Source organism: Sprattus sprattus (genome assembly GCF_963457725.1).
Source record: "Sprattus sprattus genome assembly, chromosome: 5".
Taxonomy (NCBI): Eukaryota; Metazoa; Chordata; class Actinopteri; order Clupeiformes; family Clupeidae; genus Sprattus; species Sprattus sprattus.
The window spans coordinates 38,692,367-38,709,255 of NC_137924.1; the positions used below are offsets into that span (position 1 = coordinate 38,692,367).

Sequence of the window (16,889 nt, forward strand, 5' to 3'; positions counted from 1 at the left end):
AAACGTAAAAGATGCTCTTAACCAAGTGCTATTCTAAGTGTCATTGTTCAGTCTTTAGACAGTAAGTAATACAGTGGGGTTGGCAAACCTGTAGGACGTGACTAGTGCCAATCCTGAGTCACCAATTATCTGGGTTGATATCATAGTTGATGGGGTGTGACACAGTGAAAAGGAGTAAATTGCATGATCATTTTCCATAACTGCACACTTGAAGGTGTGACTTGGTTTATGTTGTTGGAGTTATATTTGTGAACAGTTGAATGAGGCCACGCTTTCAGAAAGTACTGTCTCTAGTGTAGGACTCAGTCACCACATAATTTCTAGTCCCCACCATTGCTTCCACAACAGGAAAACGCTTCAGAATTTCATTTATCTCCTGGAAAACAGAAGTTAAATATGTAAATATTGCATTCAAATACATGTGAATATGGCATGCAACATGCAAATACAGGTGGCTATTGCGCTTGTGACTGCACATCAAAGAATCATTAAGACAGACATTCCATGCAGAAATAGTCTTTCTAATGATGTTTGTTGTTGACTCTTTAAACACTATTATTACTGCAAACTGCAAGGTGGCATTCTTTGAATACCACAGTAAGGGGATTTCTGTACCGCTGTGGCTCTACTGTAGTGTCCTTGACACTGTGTGTGTGTGTGTGTGTGTGTGTGTGTGTGTGTGTTCGGTGTGTGTGTGTGCGCACTCTCATGTTGGGTTCATCATGGTCAAATGTGACCGTCTGCAGCCCTTTACTTATGAGTCACCTTTGCTGTAGATGGACCTCTTTCTCCTCCTCCTCCTCCTCCCTCTCTGTTCCCTCGTTCACTCATCTGCACTTATCCGTCCTGCCCTTCATTCCCTTAGTCACCCTCCTCTCTCCCGTCCGCCCATGTCATCTTAAGCAGCGGCTATTTATGGACCTGAGTGGTCTGATGAGATCTTTGTTTAGATGCACATATTTAAGTTGCTTCCAGGGATCCAGAAGCTTGGGCCACCCAATGAATAGAGAATCCACGTGTGTGATGTGTGTGATTTACTGTGTGTGTCTGTCTGTTTGTTTGTCCGTCTGTCTGTCTGTGTGGTTGCGTATTAGTTACCTCCGCCAAGCAGGTTATGTGTTCGGTTCCGTTTGTTTGTCGGATAATGCAAAAACTACGGAACTGACAGTCATGAAACTGGGTGGAGGGGTGTGACATGAGACAAGGAAGAACCCCATCCATTTTGGGGCAGATCCGGATCAAGTGATTCATCCAGGACTTTTTTGTATTTTTTTGCACATTCTGTAACATTGTGTGAGAGGGTGCTTTTTTAATTATTATTGGCCTTGGCGCCATCTGCTGGCCCTGGTGCACCATTGGCCTTGGCCGAGGTCTGCACTCGTTGAGTGCCCGTCTAGTTTTGTAATGTGTTTGTCATGCGTGGGTCCTTCTTTTCCTCCACAGGCGAGTCAGACAACCGTGTGCAGGAGAAGCTGGAGTCTAAAGTGTGGGACCCCAACAGTCTGCTCAAGGACGCGCAGATAGACCAGTTCCTGGTGGTGGCTCGGTGAGTGTGCTTCAGATAGACCAGTTCCTGGTGGTGGCTCGGTGAGTGTGCTTCAGATAGACCAGTTCCTGGTGGTGGCTCGGTGAGTGTGCTTCAGATAGACCAGTTCCTGGTGGTGGCTCGGTGAGTGTGCTTCAAATAGACCAGTTCCTGGTGGTGGCTCGGTAAGTGTCCTTCCTGCCTTCATGAGTCTTACCTTACCTACGTCGCCATGTGCCTGCTCTAGGGTGCGCAGGCCTCGGGCTCTGTTAAGCGCTTTGAGGCTGTCTGTTGTTAATGGCTCTATATAAGTTAGTCAGATTGAATCCATTTGGAATTGAATAGAATACCCTCTCTTCTGCCTAACGCTCACTCTCTCTTTCTTTCTTTCTCTCTCCCTCTCTCCTTGCCTTCCTTTCTCATTCTCTCTTCTGTAGTGGCTGTTTCTTCTCTCTCACTTCCCACGTGAACCCTCGAGACCAGATCACAAATTGTGTCCGTTTCCATAGAGACCCCCCTGCCCTCTTTGCCACAGATGCCAGTAGAAGAATCAGTCTCTCGTCCTCTTTTTCTCTTACTGTGTGTCACTCTGAGATTATTCCTCTCAGGCTTCCAATCCATAGTGGACTGTTTGTATGGCCTGGATTCAATCTCAGTATAGTCAAATAATAATAATGACATGATGGAGGACATTCTTCTTTTATCAATGTTGCAGATGTAGTTTCATTCATTTGCACTTGGGAAAGACTCTGAAGTTTTTTATTGTTTTTTAGAGAGTTCATTCTCTGAACTCCACTCTGTGACCATTGTGGATAAGTGGACGCCCCCTTGTGGCTGGACATAGAACATGCATAAAGAATGAGCTAATAACCAGATAATCAAGCATCGGTGTCCCAGTGTTCAGTTGTGTATATGCTGAGTACCCAACCTGAATTAGTCATTTACATTATAATTCAAAGTGGTTAATCATAATTAGAGGTGATTTTAATTCTAGAGTTCATTTATGTGTCTGAGAAGGACAGCACAGGTCCTGCCATGCAGACGTTTCCCTCTCTGAAGCGCTCAGGGAGCATCTAATAATGTGTTTATGTGCCAATGACATTGTGCTACCAAATCATTAGCTACGACTGTGCTCCTTAAGCTCCTGTCCCCAGATAGGTGTTTTAATGGTTGTTGTGTGTTGAGGGTGACTGGGTATGTGTGCTCACAATACCCCAGGGACCAGCCATTGGTTGCACCAGGATTTTAGTGTCTTATACATAGTTGTGTGTGTGTGTGTATTTTAATAATGCTATAATAGTGCTGTGTGATGGTTTAATAAAAATGACTGTGTAGTAAGCCAGTTAATATGGAGTGCATGTCTGGAGACCATAGAGATTATATTTTGTTGTTGCGTTGTTAAGGCTGCATTGTTATTATTAGAGGTAGTAGTTTGTGTGTCTGAGTGTCTGCACATATCTAATGGGCTGTCCAAATCTGATAAAGCGGTTTGGTGATTATGACTGCTTGTGTGTGTGTGTGTGTGTGTGTGTGTGTGTGTGTGTGTGTGTGTGTGTGTGTGTGTGTGTGTGCGTGTGTGTGTGTGTGTCTCTAATTGTGTAAGAGAGGGTGTGTGTGTGTGCACGCGCGCATGCTTGCCTGGTGTGTTTATTTGTAGTGATCACTGATGTGCCTGTGTTTGCTGTAGTATAGTGTGGTGCTGTCCAGTAGTAAAGACATTGCATGTGTCTGTGTGTGTTACAGGGCTGTTGGGACATTTGCTCGTGCTCTGGACTGCAGTAGCTCTATCCGCCAGCCAAGCCTGCACATGAGTGCAGCAGCTGCATCCAGAGACATCACGCTGGTGAGACACACACACACACACACACACACAGGGATTAAAATTAACTTTTTTCACCACCGTCCCGCAACCGTCCCGAAAATCATTTTCAAACGTCCCGGAACCGTCCCGAATTTTATGAAAAAAAAAAAAAAACGAAATTCGGTGCAAATTAATTCAAACAATGAATTTCATTAAGATTATACAAGAATAAAAACTGCTGCTGGCAATAGATTTAAAATCCAAAACTGTTTATTAAAACTCTCTCAATTGGTTTGGGTCATTTCTTAAAACTGAGATGACATTCCTATTCCTGCATCCCATTTAATACAAGAATATGTCTTTTTCCACTCAGGAAGGAACTTCCTTTTTAATTTAATTTAATTTTAATATTTTCTTTTCATAAATATGTATTAAATTATTCCCCATAGTCCATTCTCTTGATTTCATAGCTTTCTGCGTTGTTTATTTATGTTGGAGCTTTCATCATATTTCAGCTATCATGTGTTGCCAGGCTCCAAGAATCTTCCCCGAGAATAGAAATCTTCCCTGAGGCCTTCAGAATTGAACGTGACACGTAAACGTCCTTTGATTGGATACTGAGGCAGACCGGTGCAGTGCTTCAGTGCTCAGTTTAGTTGGCTAATGTGAAAACGACGTACATCGGTTGCAATGCTTATTATGCTAGTTGTTTCAATTGGTAAGACTAAATATAATTACATTAACCAACTCAAATAAACTAGTTTACACCAACTTGATAATTCCAGTTTTTGATACAATTACAACGCCATTTTCAAGATGGAACCCTTAAGAAAAACTGGATATCGTGAGGAGAGGAAGTTTAATGAAACTGCTTTGCAGGTGGGACAATGCGATGTTTAGTGGACAAACTTGTTAAAGCTCACATAGGCTACTTTCGGTGGACTGAATAAAACTTTGTAGACTAATCCCTGAAAATCGCCTTTTATTTTTAAGTTGTGACAGTAATATCCAAGCGATCATATAACTGAGAGTTTACTACTCTTAATGTATTGTTAATACGTATTGATTTTAAATGCTCCGGAAATATTAATTAAGTCTGTTGTACTCGACTATGTTAAGGTGATGCAATGCTCACTTTTATACTGCCTTTCTGTATAAATATATGGTTCGAGAGCCATGGCGTCATAATGATGGTATTAAGAGGTGGATTCACTCAGTTTAACATCGTGTAGGACATCACTGAAGGCCTAGTCGTGAAATGCACGGACCGCCACTGTTGTCACTAATAGAACACAAACGTGAGGCGCGAGTCCATTTCAAGTCAAGTCAGATTTATTGTCAGTGTCTAATGTCTTCATTCAAGGACATTGAAATTGCGTTTCTTTTCCGTTTAAATGAGTTGCAAGTGCAATAAAAAGCGGGCTGAAATTCTTGTCGTCCCGACGTCGTCCCAAATTAAATTGTTTATCGTCCCAATGACAATTGAATACGGCCCCGGGACGGCGGGACGACGTTAATTTTAATCCCTGCACACACAGTCACACACAGTCACACACAGTCACAGACACACACACACACACAGTCTCAGATATGCACACAGTGTTAAACTTTGGTACACATGCATCCAAGCTTTAAATGCTATACAACATGCTTCTGCCCCCTGGCATACCTTCGAAGGTCATATATGACAATGGTGAGGACACACACTCTCTTACAACAGTGCAACCTAGAGGTGTGAATCACTGGCCTCATGGTTCGATTTGATTCAAAGGGTAATAATCCAGCCCTAGACCTATGTCTAAATACTATATAATATTTTGTAGCCTAGAAAAAATTACATTTCCCATTAAAACAAATGTGCACCTTCTGTTAGGCCATCAGGATAATTCAGTTACTGTCCTGTATAACAAAAATATAACCTACAACCAGCTGGCTCTTATCAGAGAAAATATGATTATCCATACCATAAGGTAATATGAACTGAAATTCATATGTCCGCCTATCTGGGGTAAATACATTCAAAAACTATTGAAAGAACTCTGGATTGCATTTGACTAATATGACAAAGCAGGAAGTGGTGGCAATGAGGCTACTGGCATTAAGCTAATGAGCAGAGCTATATTAAAGCCATATGGTTATGGTCCGCCCCAAGGTCCGCCCCACTTTAACCCTATCAGATGCAGAGAAGCTTGTCCACGCCTTTATCTCCTCAAGACTGGACTATTGTTATTCACTCTTCTATGGGATCACTGGCAAGAACATCCAGAAGCTGCAATACATCCAAAACAGCGCTGCCAGGATTCTGATGAAGGTCTGGAAATATGAGTCCTTATAATCACCCATACATGCATAAATGGACATGCACCTCCCTACCTGCAAGAATTAATTACTCCCCAAACCTCCACCTGCACCCTCAGGTCTTCAAACAGCTTGCTCCTCCGCGTCCCCAAAACCAAGCGTCGCACCATGGGCGACCGGGCCTTTTGCTCGGCAGCGCCACATTTATGGAACAGCCTCCCTGACCACCTAAGGGCAACGCAGACGCTGGATTCCTTTAAAGCTGGACTTAAGACTTTTTTATTCAGGAAGGCATTTCTGGCCTTGTGTTGAATCTTTTCTGTTATGCTTATGTTAATATTTAAATTTGTTTTTAATTTTATTGTATTATTATAGCTATTTTCTAATATGTAGGCACTCTGAGATTCCTTTGAATGAAAAGTGCTTTAAAAATAAAATGAATTATTATTATTATATATGGCACCCCTGATAAGACAAGCACAAACTATATGACACACAGGCTTTTAGCTAGGCATGTGTCCGTGCGTCTTTTGGACGCACTGTTCTAAAATAATAAGAAATTGGACGCAGTACTTTTAGGCAGACGCCCTACAAACGCCTTAAGTTTTTCGTCCCTTTTTTCACTCAGTCAAACTTTTTTTAAACGTGTTTACAATAACTCTCAACATTGTTCAAACGCTAATGAGCGTAATCACGTTGTAACACGTAAAACAACAGTTTACCGCTATTAGGGGTGGCGAGCCGCATGCAGCTCCTTGCCGGCTGACGTGTGGCTCGGCTCCAGCGCGAGTGCTGCTCACTGACTTTTCTCTTGGTGTACAGAATTTTCATATTGTAAAATAAACATCTAAAATGCATATTTTGCACGAAATACAGACAAAAAGCTGTCCGATTTGATTGGGGTATTTATTCATGTATATTGTGTCATCACGCGATCTTGAGAGATGTCTTCAAGTAACGTTAATGTTCCAAACATGAAACATTCTAATGTGTGCACCCAGTCGCAGAGAGTTACTAGCCAGACTAGCAGTAGCTACTAAAAGAATGCCATGGATCCAGCAAAGCTTAAAGCTAAACGAAAATATGAAGATAAACACCGCACGTTCTTGCCTGAATGGAAGGAATTATTTGCGGAGCGAAATGGAAAACCCCTCTGCTTAATATGCCAGACGTCGCATTTTAAAGCCTCAAACTTGGAGCGCCTGACAGCGCCTTCTCTCCACACACAATGCTAACATAGCCCAGGAGTTCCTAAAGGCACAGAGCTGTACAAGCACAAGGTACATACTTTGAATTGAAACGTCAGTCAGAGAAACAGACTTGGCTTTTTTTTAAATGTACGAAGTACTCTGAAACGGTCACGTTGGCATCGTATCATTTGTCATGGAATATTGCTCGAGCAAAAAAAGTCATATAGTGAGGGAGAGTTTGAAAATTGAACAGAGGATATCTGACATTAACTATAATTAGCACCTATCTCAGCAGATGTCTTCAATATGTTTATTTTTGTGCCATATTTTAAATCTACATTTGTTAATTTCTCTTCCTTAAACCCACTAGAGGACACTATTTAAGGCGAGACACGGCAGGTGAAATATCGATTTTTTTCATGCCCTGGTCAAATTTCAGATTTTGGGCTAGTTTGCCTCTTTAACTTGTTATCTTTCATACTACCATAAAGAAAACGTCAAAATTACACATTTAAGTGTCTGTTTCACTGCATTTAGTTCAGCCGCGGCATCCATTTTCTCCTAACTTTACCAAGAATTCTCCCTTGAACCACGTTCAGCGTTTCGTCTTTTTACACGACATCTGTCCTGCCTGGAATGACTTTAACGCTATGAGCCTCGAGCAGAAGGCTGTGTAATCCAAATATGGGCATTTCCTTTCTTTTCAGCAACCAATCCTGACTTTCTGAAGGGATTAATTGGCTGACGGCGCTTTTCTGCTAACGTGATTCGCTCAGTGCCCCACGTGTTGTCTTTAAATGCGGTTTTCTCAAAATGAGTGTTTTTTCATTTTTAGGTACACATTTCTCAGCCTATGTAGAACCTAGGTACACCACACTTCCCAGTTTCACACATAGCATTGTTATGAAGACATCTACAGATGGATTTATTTATAAATTGTTCCTGGCCAGATTTATGGGTCATTTTACCTGGAAATCATGGCGAAAATAGGGTTTTTTAGGCCACGAACAGTATATTTTGATTTCCCAGGTCATAAAAGCAGATATCCTAAAATCCATCTGAGTATTTTTTGTCATTTGATATATAAACAAAATAAAAAAAGAATTTTGGTCCTGGCTTCATCACAGTTTAAGATTCATGTACCTGAAATATATGCAAAAACGTGCATATTTAATGAGATCCAGCATAATTAGCATAATTAAATATGCAAAATTATAAAACTTGTAATACATTTTTTTCTTGTAATGATGTATGTAGTCAACTGGTAAAGTTTCATGGTGATCCCTTGTATTTAAATTTTTTACCCTATTCACCTGCCATGTCTCGCCTTAAAAGGTTATTTTCAAAAAAAGGGAGGCAACTGCTGTGATTAGGCTCTTCTCCAGGCACAGTCTGTTTCTCTGCTTTGTTTTGATCACAGTCATTGCAGAGAAGGAGTCCTCACATAAATATGTGGAGGCAAAGGGTATAGCTGCTCCTAAGCTTTCTCTCCCAGGTCAGGGTGCTCCTGCTTCACACATATCCAAAACAAAATCTCAGCGGATGTCTTCAATATGTTTATGCCATATAATAAATCTAAATTTGTTAATTTATCTTCCTTAAACCCACTAGAGCAGCGTTTGCGACGCCTTGCCTGGGGGTCCGCGAAAAAGTCTGGCTTCCAAAGATTTAAAAAAAATTAAATAAAAAATGTTTTAATGTATTGCGAATGCGATACAGTATACAAAACATATAGGCTAATGTTACACGATGTACCGGTACTAGAAAGGTACCGCGGAAACCTAACGTAAAAAAACCGATACGATTTTGCATATTTTCAGTATAGGTAGTAGCACGCAATCAGAGCGCCCTCATTGTTCCGCTCCCTCAGGGCTGCCTGCACGTCTGCACATGCAACTCACAACGAGTCATCTGGCCTCATGTGCAGGAGCTCTTACCGACGTCCTCTGCTTTTTTGAAAACAAAAAAAAGTGAGATCTGGAAGTACTTCGGATAGGAAGCAGACTGAAGGAAAGTCTATCGACACACAGAGACCCGTCTGTAAAACATCCTTCAAAGCCACTCAGGCAAAGGGAGGTAACACGTAAAATATGGCTAAGCACGTCTCAAACAGACATATGAACTTTTCAGAGAGTTCTCAGAACGACAGGTTAGCAAATGTGATTATAAACATGAACACCCCCAAGGTCACCCATATACAGCCTAACAGGAGTTGCCTTAGTTTAGCGACAAGCGATTTTACCCATCACAGAATGTTGACGATGCGTATTACAATGGCTAACATAACGCGGATTTTCACGCTAGTAATGTTAACTGGCAAGTGATGCATTTATTCTTCCATCAATACGGGTCGTGTTTATCGTTGCAGAAGGCGCTTTTTTAAAGATAGGTTAGCCGTAGGCATATCGGATGGCCATATTGCATGTATTCTCGTTTAAGACGTTGATCCAGCTTTCAATTTGTCTGCAAGAACGCCCTGTTCACCATCAAAATTAAACTCTAGAAAGAAAAGGCTGTACGTGTATAATCAATTCTATGATGTCACCATGTAGTTTTCATTAATATCTTGCTGGATGCTAATACTAACCATACCACCACAGATAAGAGTTAATCATATTTTTTGTAAACAGATTTGTACGGAGATGGAGTTGGGGATACACGTGTTTGATAACATTTGGTGGATATTTCCTATTTGTTAATGTCTTTGTTAAATATAAATCATCTCCGTTGGAAAACCCTACAATCTGAGTTGTATTGGAAAACCCTACAATCTGCTTTGATAAAAAGAAAATGTTTCCATCAATATGTTTTATGTAAGGTAAACATTATTTAGCACATTTTACAAAAAGATCATTTAAAAATCTATCCTACATACTATCAAGTAATGCCAAATGTAATAAAATGACTATCTAAAACTCTTCTGATATTAGTATACGATTTTAGAGTAAAAGAGTCCAAAAGCATATAACATTACAAATAGCTATAAGCCTATATGGTTTAATTTGGGATGCTATTATGAGGGGGTCCTCGGAATATTTTCTGCCCTTTAAGGGGTCCCTGGCCCCATAAAGTTTGAGAACCCCTGCACTAGAGGACACTATTTAAAAGGTTATTTTCAAAAAAAATCTTATGGGGGAGCGTGCCCCCATACCCCCCTAGTTTTGCTGGGTCACCGGGGCTTCGCCGTGTTAGGTTCAATTACAAAATGGACCCCCACTCAAAAAATCCTAGCTAAAAGCCTGATGACACACCCCCAATAATACAAGCACAAACTATGACACACCCCCAATAATAAAAGCACAACTGTACCAAAATGATTTTTCCTATTATAGCCTTGTACAGTAGATCCAGGACGCTTACAAAGCAGTCTACCTCTTTCCCCCCTCCCCCCTCTCCCTATACAGTTTCATGCCATGGACACCCTGCAGAAGAACGGCTATGACCTGGCTAAGGCCATGTCCACGCTGGTGCCACAGGGTGGGCCGGTGCTGTGCCGGGACGAGATGGAGGAGTGGAGCGCCTCGGAGGCCATGCTGTTTGAGGAGGCGCTGGAGAAGTACGGCAAGGACTTCAACGACATCCGTCAGGACTTTGTAAGTCATCCCAGACCAGCTCTCAAAAACACAGAAAATAATTTAACATGAAAATGAACAAAAAATAATGCACAACTTTTTTTTCTTGTGAAGCACCCGTTTCACTTTTGATTCAGTATTAAGTATTGTCCAGTATTTATCTGGATACTGCGAGTAGTTTGAAATAATTAATCTAAAAGGTTTTAATTGTTTTTCAATAACAATCACCAGTGTTTTATAACACCATCTTCCCAATTTTTCCTTCTCAGTTGCCATGGAAGTCTTTGGCCAGTGTGGTCCAGTTCTACTACATGTGGAAGACCACTGATCGTTACATTCAACAGGTACTAGCGGTCCTCTTCCTCTTTTGCACCGTGTCTTGGTTTCAATCCAGTTGATTTCCCTCCGGTTCAGTTCAGTTTCCTCTTATGCAACGTTGTTCTTGTTCTTGTTTTCTTCACAGAAACGACTGAAAGCAGCTGAGGCCGACAGCAAGCTGAAGCAAGTTTACATCCCCACATAGTGAGTGGTCTGTGGAGGCACACCCAGCTCTAAGAACTGGGCCCTGGGGGGGGGGGGCGCGCAACTCTTAATTTCAGAATCAGTGCAACTCTTAATTTCAGAACTCGTTAACACACTATAATACAGTTAAGATCCACTTTCTTTCAAAGACTTGCTCGTTGCTCAGAGCAATTAGCAGAATATAATGTTGCACACACTCACACTCTGTCCCTCTGACACTCAGTCTCTCTGTCACTCTTCTCCTCCTTCAGCACCAAACCCAACCCAAATCAGATTATGGCTCCTGGCAACAAGCCTGGCATGAATGGAGCTGCAGGCTTCCAAAAAGGGCTGAGCTGTGAAAGCTGTCACAGTAAGTGTGTGTGTGTGTGTGTGTGTGTGTGTGTGTGTGTGTGTGTGTGTGTGTGTGTGTGTGTGTGTGTGTGTGTGTGTGTGCTTTAGCACAGGCTCTCATGACTGTTTTCTCGTAAGGTTTTGGGTTCTACACTGATTTTTTTTTCCTGTGTTGCAGCTGCCCAGTCCCCTCAGTGGTACGCCTGGGGTCCTGCCAACCTGCAGTGCCGCCTGTGTTCCTCCTGCTGGATCTACTGGAAGAAGTATGGTGGCTTGAAGACCCCCACGCAGCTAGAGGGCGCCACAAGAACCGGCACAGTATGTGACTGCATCACACTCAACATTATCTCTTTCTATTTGATAGACCTGCACCTTAACTACGTGGATGGTGTTTGTTAGTGTTGTTCTTATAGCTGTTGCTAAGCTTTAACCAATGTATTTACAGTGAGCTATCTCCTTTGGTTCTCCACAGAGCACCATTTTAACCTTTGCTGTCTCCTTCCCCACCCTCCACCAATAGGACGCGCCGCCTCGCACCCACCTGACCCGTCAGGAAGTGCAGGGCATGTCCCCGTTCACCAGCGCGGCGGGCCGCGCCAAGCTACTGGCCAAGAACCGGCAGACGTTCATCCTGCAGACCACCAAGCTGACGCGCATCGCCCGCCGTGTGTGCCAGGACATCCTGCAGCCGCGCCGAGCCGCCCGGCGCCCCTACGCTTCCATCAACGCCAACGCCGTTAAGGCCGAGTGTAAGTGGGGCGGGGAAGGGGACAGGGGCGCGGCGTTCACTCTGTATTCTATCAGCAGGAGATTTAATCTCCAGTTTCACAAAGGAAAGATATAAAGTACTGTCCTCCATTATAATCAAGGACACTTGTTGTCCACGAAGCCCTTTAGCTGTCTACTCGGTGTGTTTGCTCAAAGACAACTCTGACGCTACTTCACACTCCTGGCTCTGTAAATGAGAAGCGGGTCGGACCAAGCAACACACTATTCAAGCCAACCAACAACATTGCTTCAGGAGCATCGAAGGGAGGGGTTGTATTTGATTGGCTGTTGAGTTCAAATATCAACCATCTTTCGCCAGAACTGAGGGCCGTGCATCTTGGAGCCCTAACCATGTACTAGTAGCTACTCGCACCACAAAACAGACAGAGCGGCTGACCTGCTGAGAGTGAGCCTGATTTTGAGCCGGTTTGGAAATCAGACTTGCTGCAAGGCCTTCCAATGCCACCACATTAGACCGAGATGTCCACACAACAACGGAGTGGGTTTTGTTGTGTTTTTTTTTTTTTTTTTTTTTAGGAGCTCGTCCTGTTGCTAAGATGCTTAGCTGTTGCTAATATGGGTAATTTTAAACTTCCATTTCTTGCACAACCTATGCTACAAATTACATCCTACAACTAAAGAAAGCTTATTATCAAGGGAATGACACTACTAGACAAGAAATCTTTTTCCACTTGGTTGGTTGAAAGACAAGGTGTGGGTAAACAGTGAAGCATTTAGTGTCACTTTAAATCAAATAAACCCAGAAAAGGCTTTGGCTGCTGACATTTCTAGTAGATTATGTCCTCTTAGAAAAAGATTTCATTTTAAACCGTTTCTCATGGGGTATCTCTGGTTGGTTTTCAGAAGGTGTGTGTGTGTGTGTGTGTGTGTGTGTGCTGTATGACATGATTTTTACTGCTTTAGCCCAAACAGTGGTTGTTAATGCCCCTGCCTGGTCCTGTCTCTTGTGCGTATGCTGCTAGCAGGTATGATCAGGCTTCCCAAGGCCCCAAAGGCGCCCGCGAAGAGCCGGCCCATCCCGCGACCGTCCCTCGCCAACATCGTGAAGGAGCTAGGTGAGATAACTCTGCATTTATACAGTAACTGTGTGTGTGTGTGTGTTGGTAGGTATGCGTAATGATGGTCTTTGAAGGTATGAAGGCGTGCATTGTTTCTAATAGCATCTTGCTTTATGAAAAGTTGCCATTTATAGCCTGATATCTGTATCTTCGTCCTCCTCTTCCTCAGCTGTCCAGGCTCCTCTGAAGCTGAAGGCCCCGCGCAGTGCTCCGACCCCCATCAACCGTAACCAGGGCAACCAGTCTCGCAGTGCCTCCGCCCTGCTGGGCAAGAGGCCCTTCGACAGTGTGAGTGGCCCTGCCCCTTTCACAGTCTCACTCACAGACACACACACACACACACACACACACACACTTGCCCATACCCTCACACAAGCACACACACTGACATTCTTTGTCTGTGCAAGTAAATAGGCACCCCCACCCCACCCTTGAAGAATTTCATACCCCCCTTTTGTCTATAGCTCAATGACACTGAATGGGTTAAGTTTGTCTCTGCTCGCTACTGCAGTGATTCTGCAGCTGCCCCATTGGCTGAATGCTCTCCTCATAACCTATTGCTGTTTCACAGATGGGCCAGCCTAAAATAGAGGTTCAAAAGTGTTCTAAGATGAATAGTGTCTGTGTGTCTTTGTCTCTGCTCCACCTCTCTCTCTCACTCACTCTCTCACCTATTAGCAGGCGGTGGGTGCCCATCCCTTCTCCGCCAACGGGAGGCCGTTCCCGTCGGGCATGAGGACCACCTCTCAGTCAGTCATCAAGCGCCAGAAGGTCAGCCAGGGTGATGCTCCCAACCCCGTGGTGTTCGTCGCCACAAAAGACACCAGGTACATAGAACTTTTCAGAACAACTCTCTGTAACTGATGGGTACTTTTAAGTCGAGATGGACACTGATGATACTATATTCCGCTTTATGTATCTCTGGGTTTAACTTTAGTGAGGGGATGATAGTAGATAGTTACCGTCAGGCAGCATCACCTCATCACCATCATGGGTTAGGGTTAGATGGGGCCGTTGTTCTCTCTTCTGCTCACTCTTCTTCCATCCTTTGATCCATGTTGAGTTGTTGCCATCTTATTTTCTGCCTTAAATAAAAAGCTAATAGAAGGAACAGCCTGTCCTGTTGATGCTGAGTAGGTTTGTATTTCATGTTCAGTATTCCATATGCAGAACCCATAATTCCAGTTGGTCTCGTAACGCAGCAGTGCCCATAGCAATCAGTGCCTTGCCTCTCATGGCCAAACTCCCAACAGCAAGGATATCATGATAAAAAGATAAAAAAGAATCGATGCAATATCTCTTTGATGTTGCACCTCACCTCTTATGGAATGCTGTCTCTCTCTTTCTCTCTCTCTTTTTCTCTCTCTTTCTGTAGGGCCCTTAGGAAGCACCTGACGCAGGCTGAGATGCGGCGTGCCGCCCGTAAGCCCCACACGCCGGTGCGGGTGAAGCTGCCGTTGCCCCCGCGCCCACTCGCTCTGCCCCTGCCCCTGCCCGTCCCCCTGCTGCCTTCCAGCACCAGCGAGCCCATTGTCCTGGAGGACTGAGGCTCACGCCCCGCAGCCTCTCTCTCTCTTAGTCTCTCTTCATCTCTCTCTCTCTCTCCATCTCTCTCTCACTCCATGTCTCTCACACTCTTTCTGTTGGGTCATTTATTTTCCTTTTCTCCCCCGTTCCTATTTCACCGTTAGTGTTCTGTTGGCTTTCTGAAAACTAATGTGATCATTAGAAAAACATGCTCATACCCACTCTGCCACATCCATTCTGTCCCATACCCATGAAGTTATAAGTTACAGACACCAGTAGTGTACATGTATACACATAGATTATCCTCCTCACACACACACACACACACACACACACACACACACACACACACACACAATGTATAGATATCCCTACATACACTAGGCTTTGGGAGTTAGTAGAGTTTTATTTCAGCTTTGTTTAATTACATCTCCCATTCCCCAAACATCCCTTTTTTTAAATGGCAAATATTTTTAATTGTGTAATTTAAATCAAGTAAAGCTCATCCTGAATTATGGTGATCAAGCACACTTTTTTTTTTTTTCTTCTCTGGATCTACCTGAATTTTGTAAATATTAACGGCATTTTGTTTTTGTTTTCCTTTCTTTTCTCAAGCAGTGGGCTCAGGGATGGCAAATAGGTGTGGGGGAGCATCCAAATCAAGTCTGGGGGGGTAGGGGGGCTTAACGCATGTTACGTTTTTTTGTCTGTTATTTTTCCTGTGAGGCGGGGGGGTCAGGGGTCAGATTTTGATCAAGAGGGTTCCCTACCTTCTCCACATCGTTGTCCACGGTCTCAACTGTCCGTCTCTGTCTGTTTGTCCCTCTGTCCGCCCACTGCCATGCAGTCACTTACACAGAAACGACCACCCCTCTCCCTTTGTGGAGCCCCATTCCCAGAGACTCTGTTGCCCACTCACATTCTCACACACACACACACACACACACACACACACAAACATAAACGACTCCCTCCCTCCACTTAACAATTACGGAAAGGAAGGTATTTTTTTCCCTTCCCCCTATGCAGTACTGAATAAATAAAAAGGACAGCCTCAGTCAATTTGCAGTTCTTTTTTTTTTTTAAAGCATCTTTTAAAGAAGTGGAATTGAGTGTAAGTGGTTTTGGATGCTCGTGTTGATCAGGAAGCAGAATTAGGAATGGGTGGGATGTTTTAATGATGCTTCAGTAGTTGGTGATTTTCCTGTCATCTCTGGTGTATCTGATGGAATCACAGAAGATCTTTTAGGACCTCCTTGTGTTTTTTTGGGGGGGTTTGTTTGCTGAAAAAGGGTTATGGCTAGAGTTTGGGATGAGGTGGAGCAATCGTATAGAAAGGATCATCGAATGAGGGTTCTTAGTGTGTTTGTTTGTTTTTGTTTCGTTTTAAATGAGACCCCTGTTTACCAGTTGAATGTCATCATTCTAAACGGCTGTCTCCTCGCCTCCTCTCTGATGCCATAGCAACACTCAAGACCTGTTTCCGTGGAGCTCAAGAGGGGTGTTCGTCATCCTTTTAATGTACAAGCCTCATTTTGTCAGGCATGGAGTGGACTGGTACAAGGGCGTTTCGGGGATGGTCATTGCTGGTGGTCGTCAGCCTAAATGAATGAAAACCGTAGAGGGCCAAAGTGACTAGGCAAACAAGGTAGGGATGGGCGCTCATACTGGCCCTTGTGTCATTGAAAGAAAGGAAGGATGGACGAAAAAGGAATGTATGAATTGGAATGGATGCTGACTTGTCTGAACCTAATGGGTAAACGGTGCTTAACAGACTGGGAAGTTGGTCGGTGGTTGTGACGGCCTGCGTAGTAATCAAATTGAATAAATCTTGGTAGTGCATATGGCAAAGGTGGTGTTGTTGTCTGACTGTTTGAGTGAACAGCATTTTTTTTTAAGCCATTAAAAAAAAAAAAAAAAAACATGAACGGTATTCTGCAAATGTCGAGGCACACCCAACTTAATAACAAATGATGGAGTGAGTATACATGGCACCCCAACTACTACTATGCAGAGGCCGTAGTGAATAGTGTGTATTGTAAAAGGGATTTAACTTTTGGGTGGTTATGATGGTAAAATTGAATTCAGCTATGGGTTGAAGACATTTTTGATTCTGAAATTCTTTTTGTAAAGCCCCATTTGGATTTTTGTTTTTGTTTTTTTTGGGGGGGGGTGGGACTTGCTTTTTGTGTGGACAAGTGTGTGGATGTTTAAAATTTGGACACTTAAACTCCCTGAAATTTTCTCTGGGCTTCAGATAAGTTTCCCTCTCTG

The 16,889-nt window shown here is 43.3% G+C and overlaps 1 protein-coding gene across 2 annotated transcripts in view; it reads left to right on the forward strand.

Annotated features, from left to right (window-relative positions):
* The window catches only part of mta2 (metastasis associated 1 family, member 2), a 36,280-nt gene extending 19,814 nt beyond the window's left edge, over positions 1-16,466 (forward strand). The window contains exons 7-18 of one of the 2 annotated variants that reach the window (XM_080838564.1): positions 1,444-1,546; positions 3,269-3,368; positions 10,219-10,407; positions 10,656-10,730; positions 10,850-10,908; positions 11,160-11,260; positions 11,420-11,559; positions 11,762-11,990; positions 12,996-13,085; positions 13,258-13,376; positions 13,767-13,915; positions 14,464-16,466. In XM_080838564.1, coding sequence (XP_080694690.1) covers positions 1,444-1,546; positions 3,269-3,368; positions 10,219-10,407; positions 10,656-10,730; positions 10,850-10,908; positions 11,160-11,260; positions 11,420-11,559; positions 11,762-11,990; positions 12,996-13,085; positions 13,258-13,376; positions 13,767-13,915; positions 14,464-14,635 — 1,526 coding nt within the window. In that variant the 3' untranslated portion in view covers positions 14,636-16,466. The remainder of the gene's footprint in view (positions 1-1,443; positions 1,547-3,268; positions 3,369-10,218; positions 10,408-10,655; positions 10,731-10,849; positions 10,909-11,159; positions 11,261-11,419; positions 11,560-11,761; positions 11,991-12,995; positions 13,086-13,257; positions 13,377-13,766; positions 13,916-14,463) is intronic. The other variant, XM_080838565.1, reaches the window with a different exon arrangement.
* Positions 16,467-16,889: the final 423 nt, after the last annotated feature.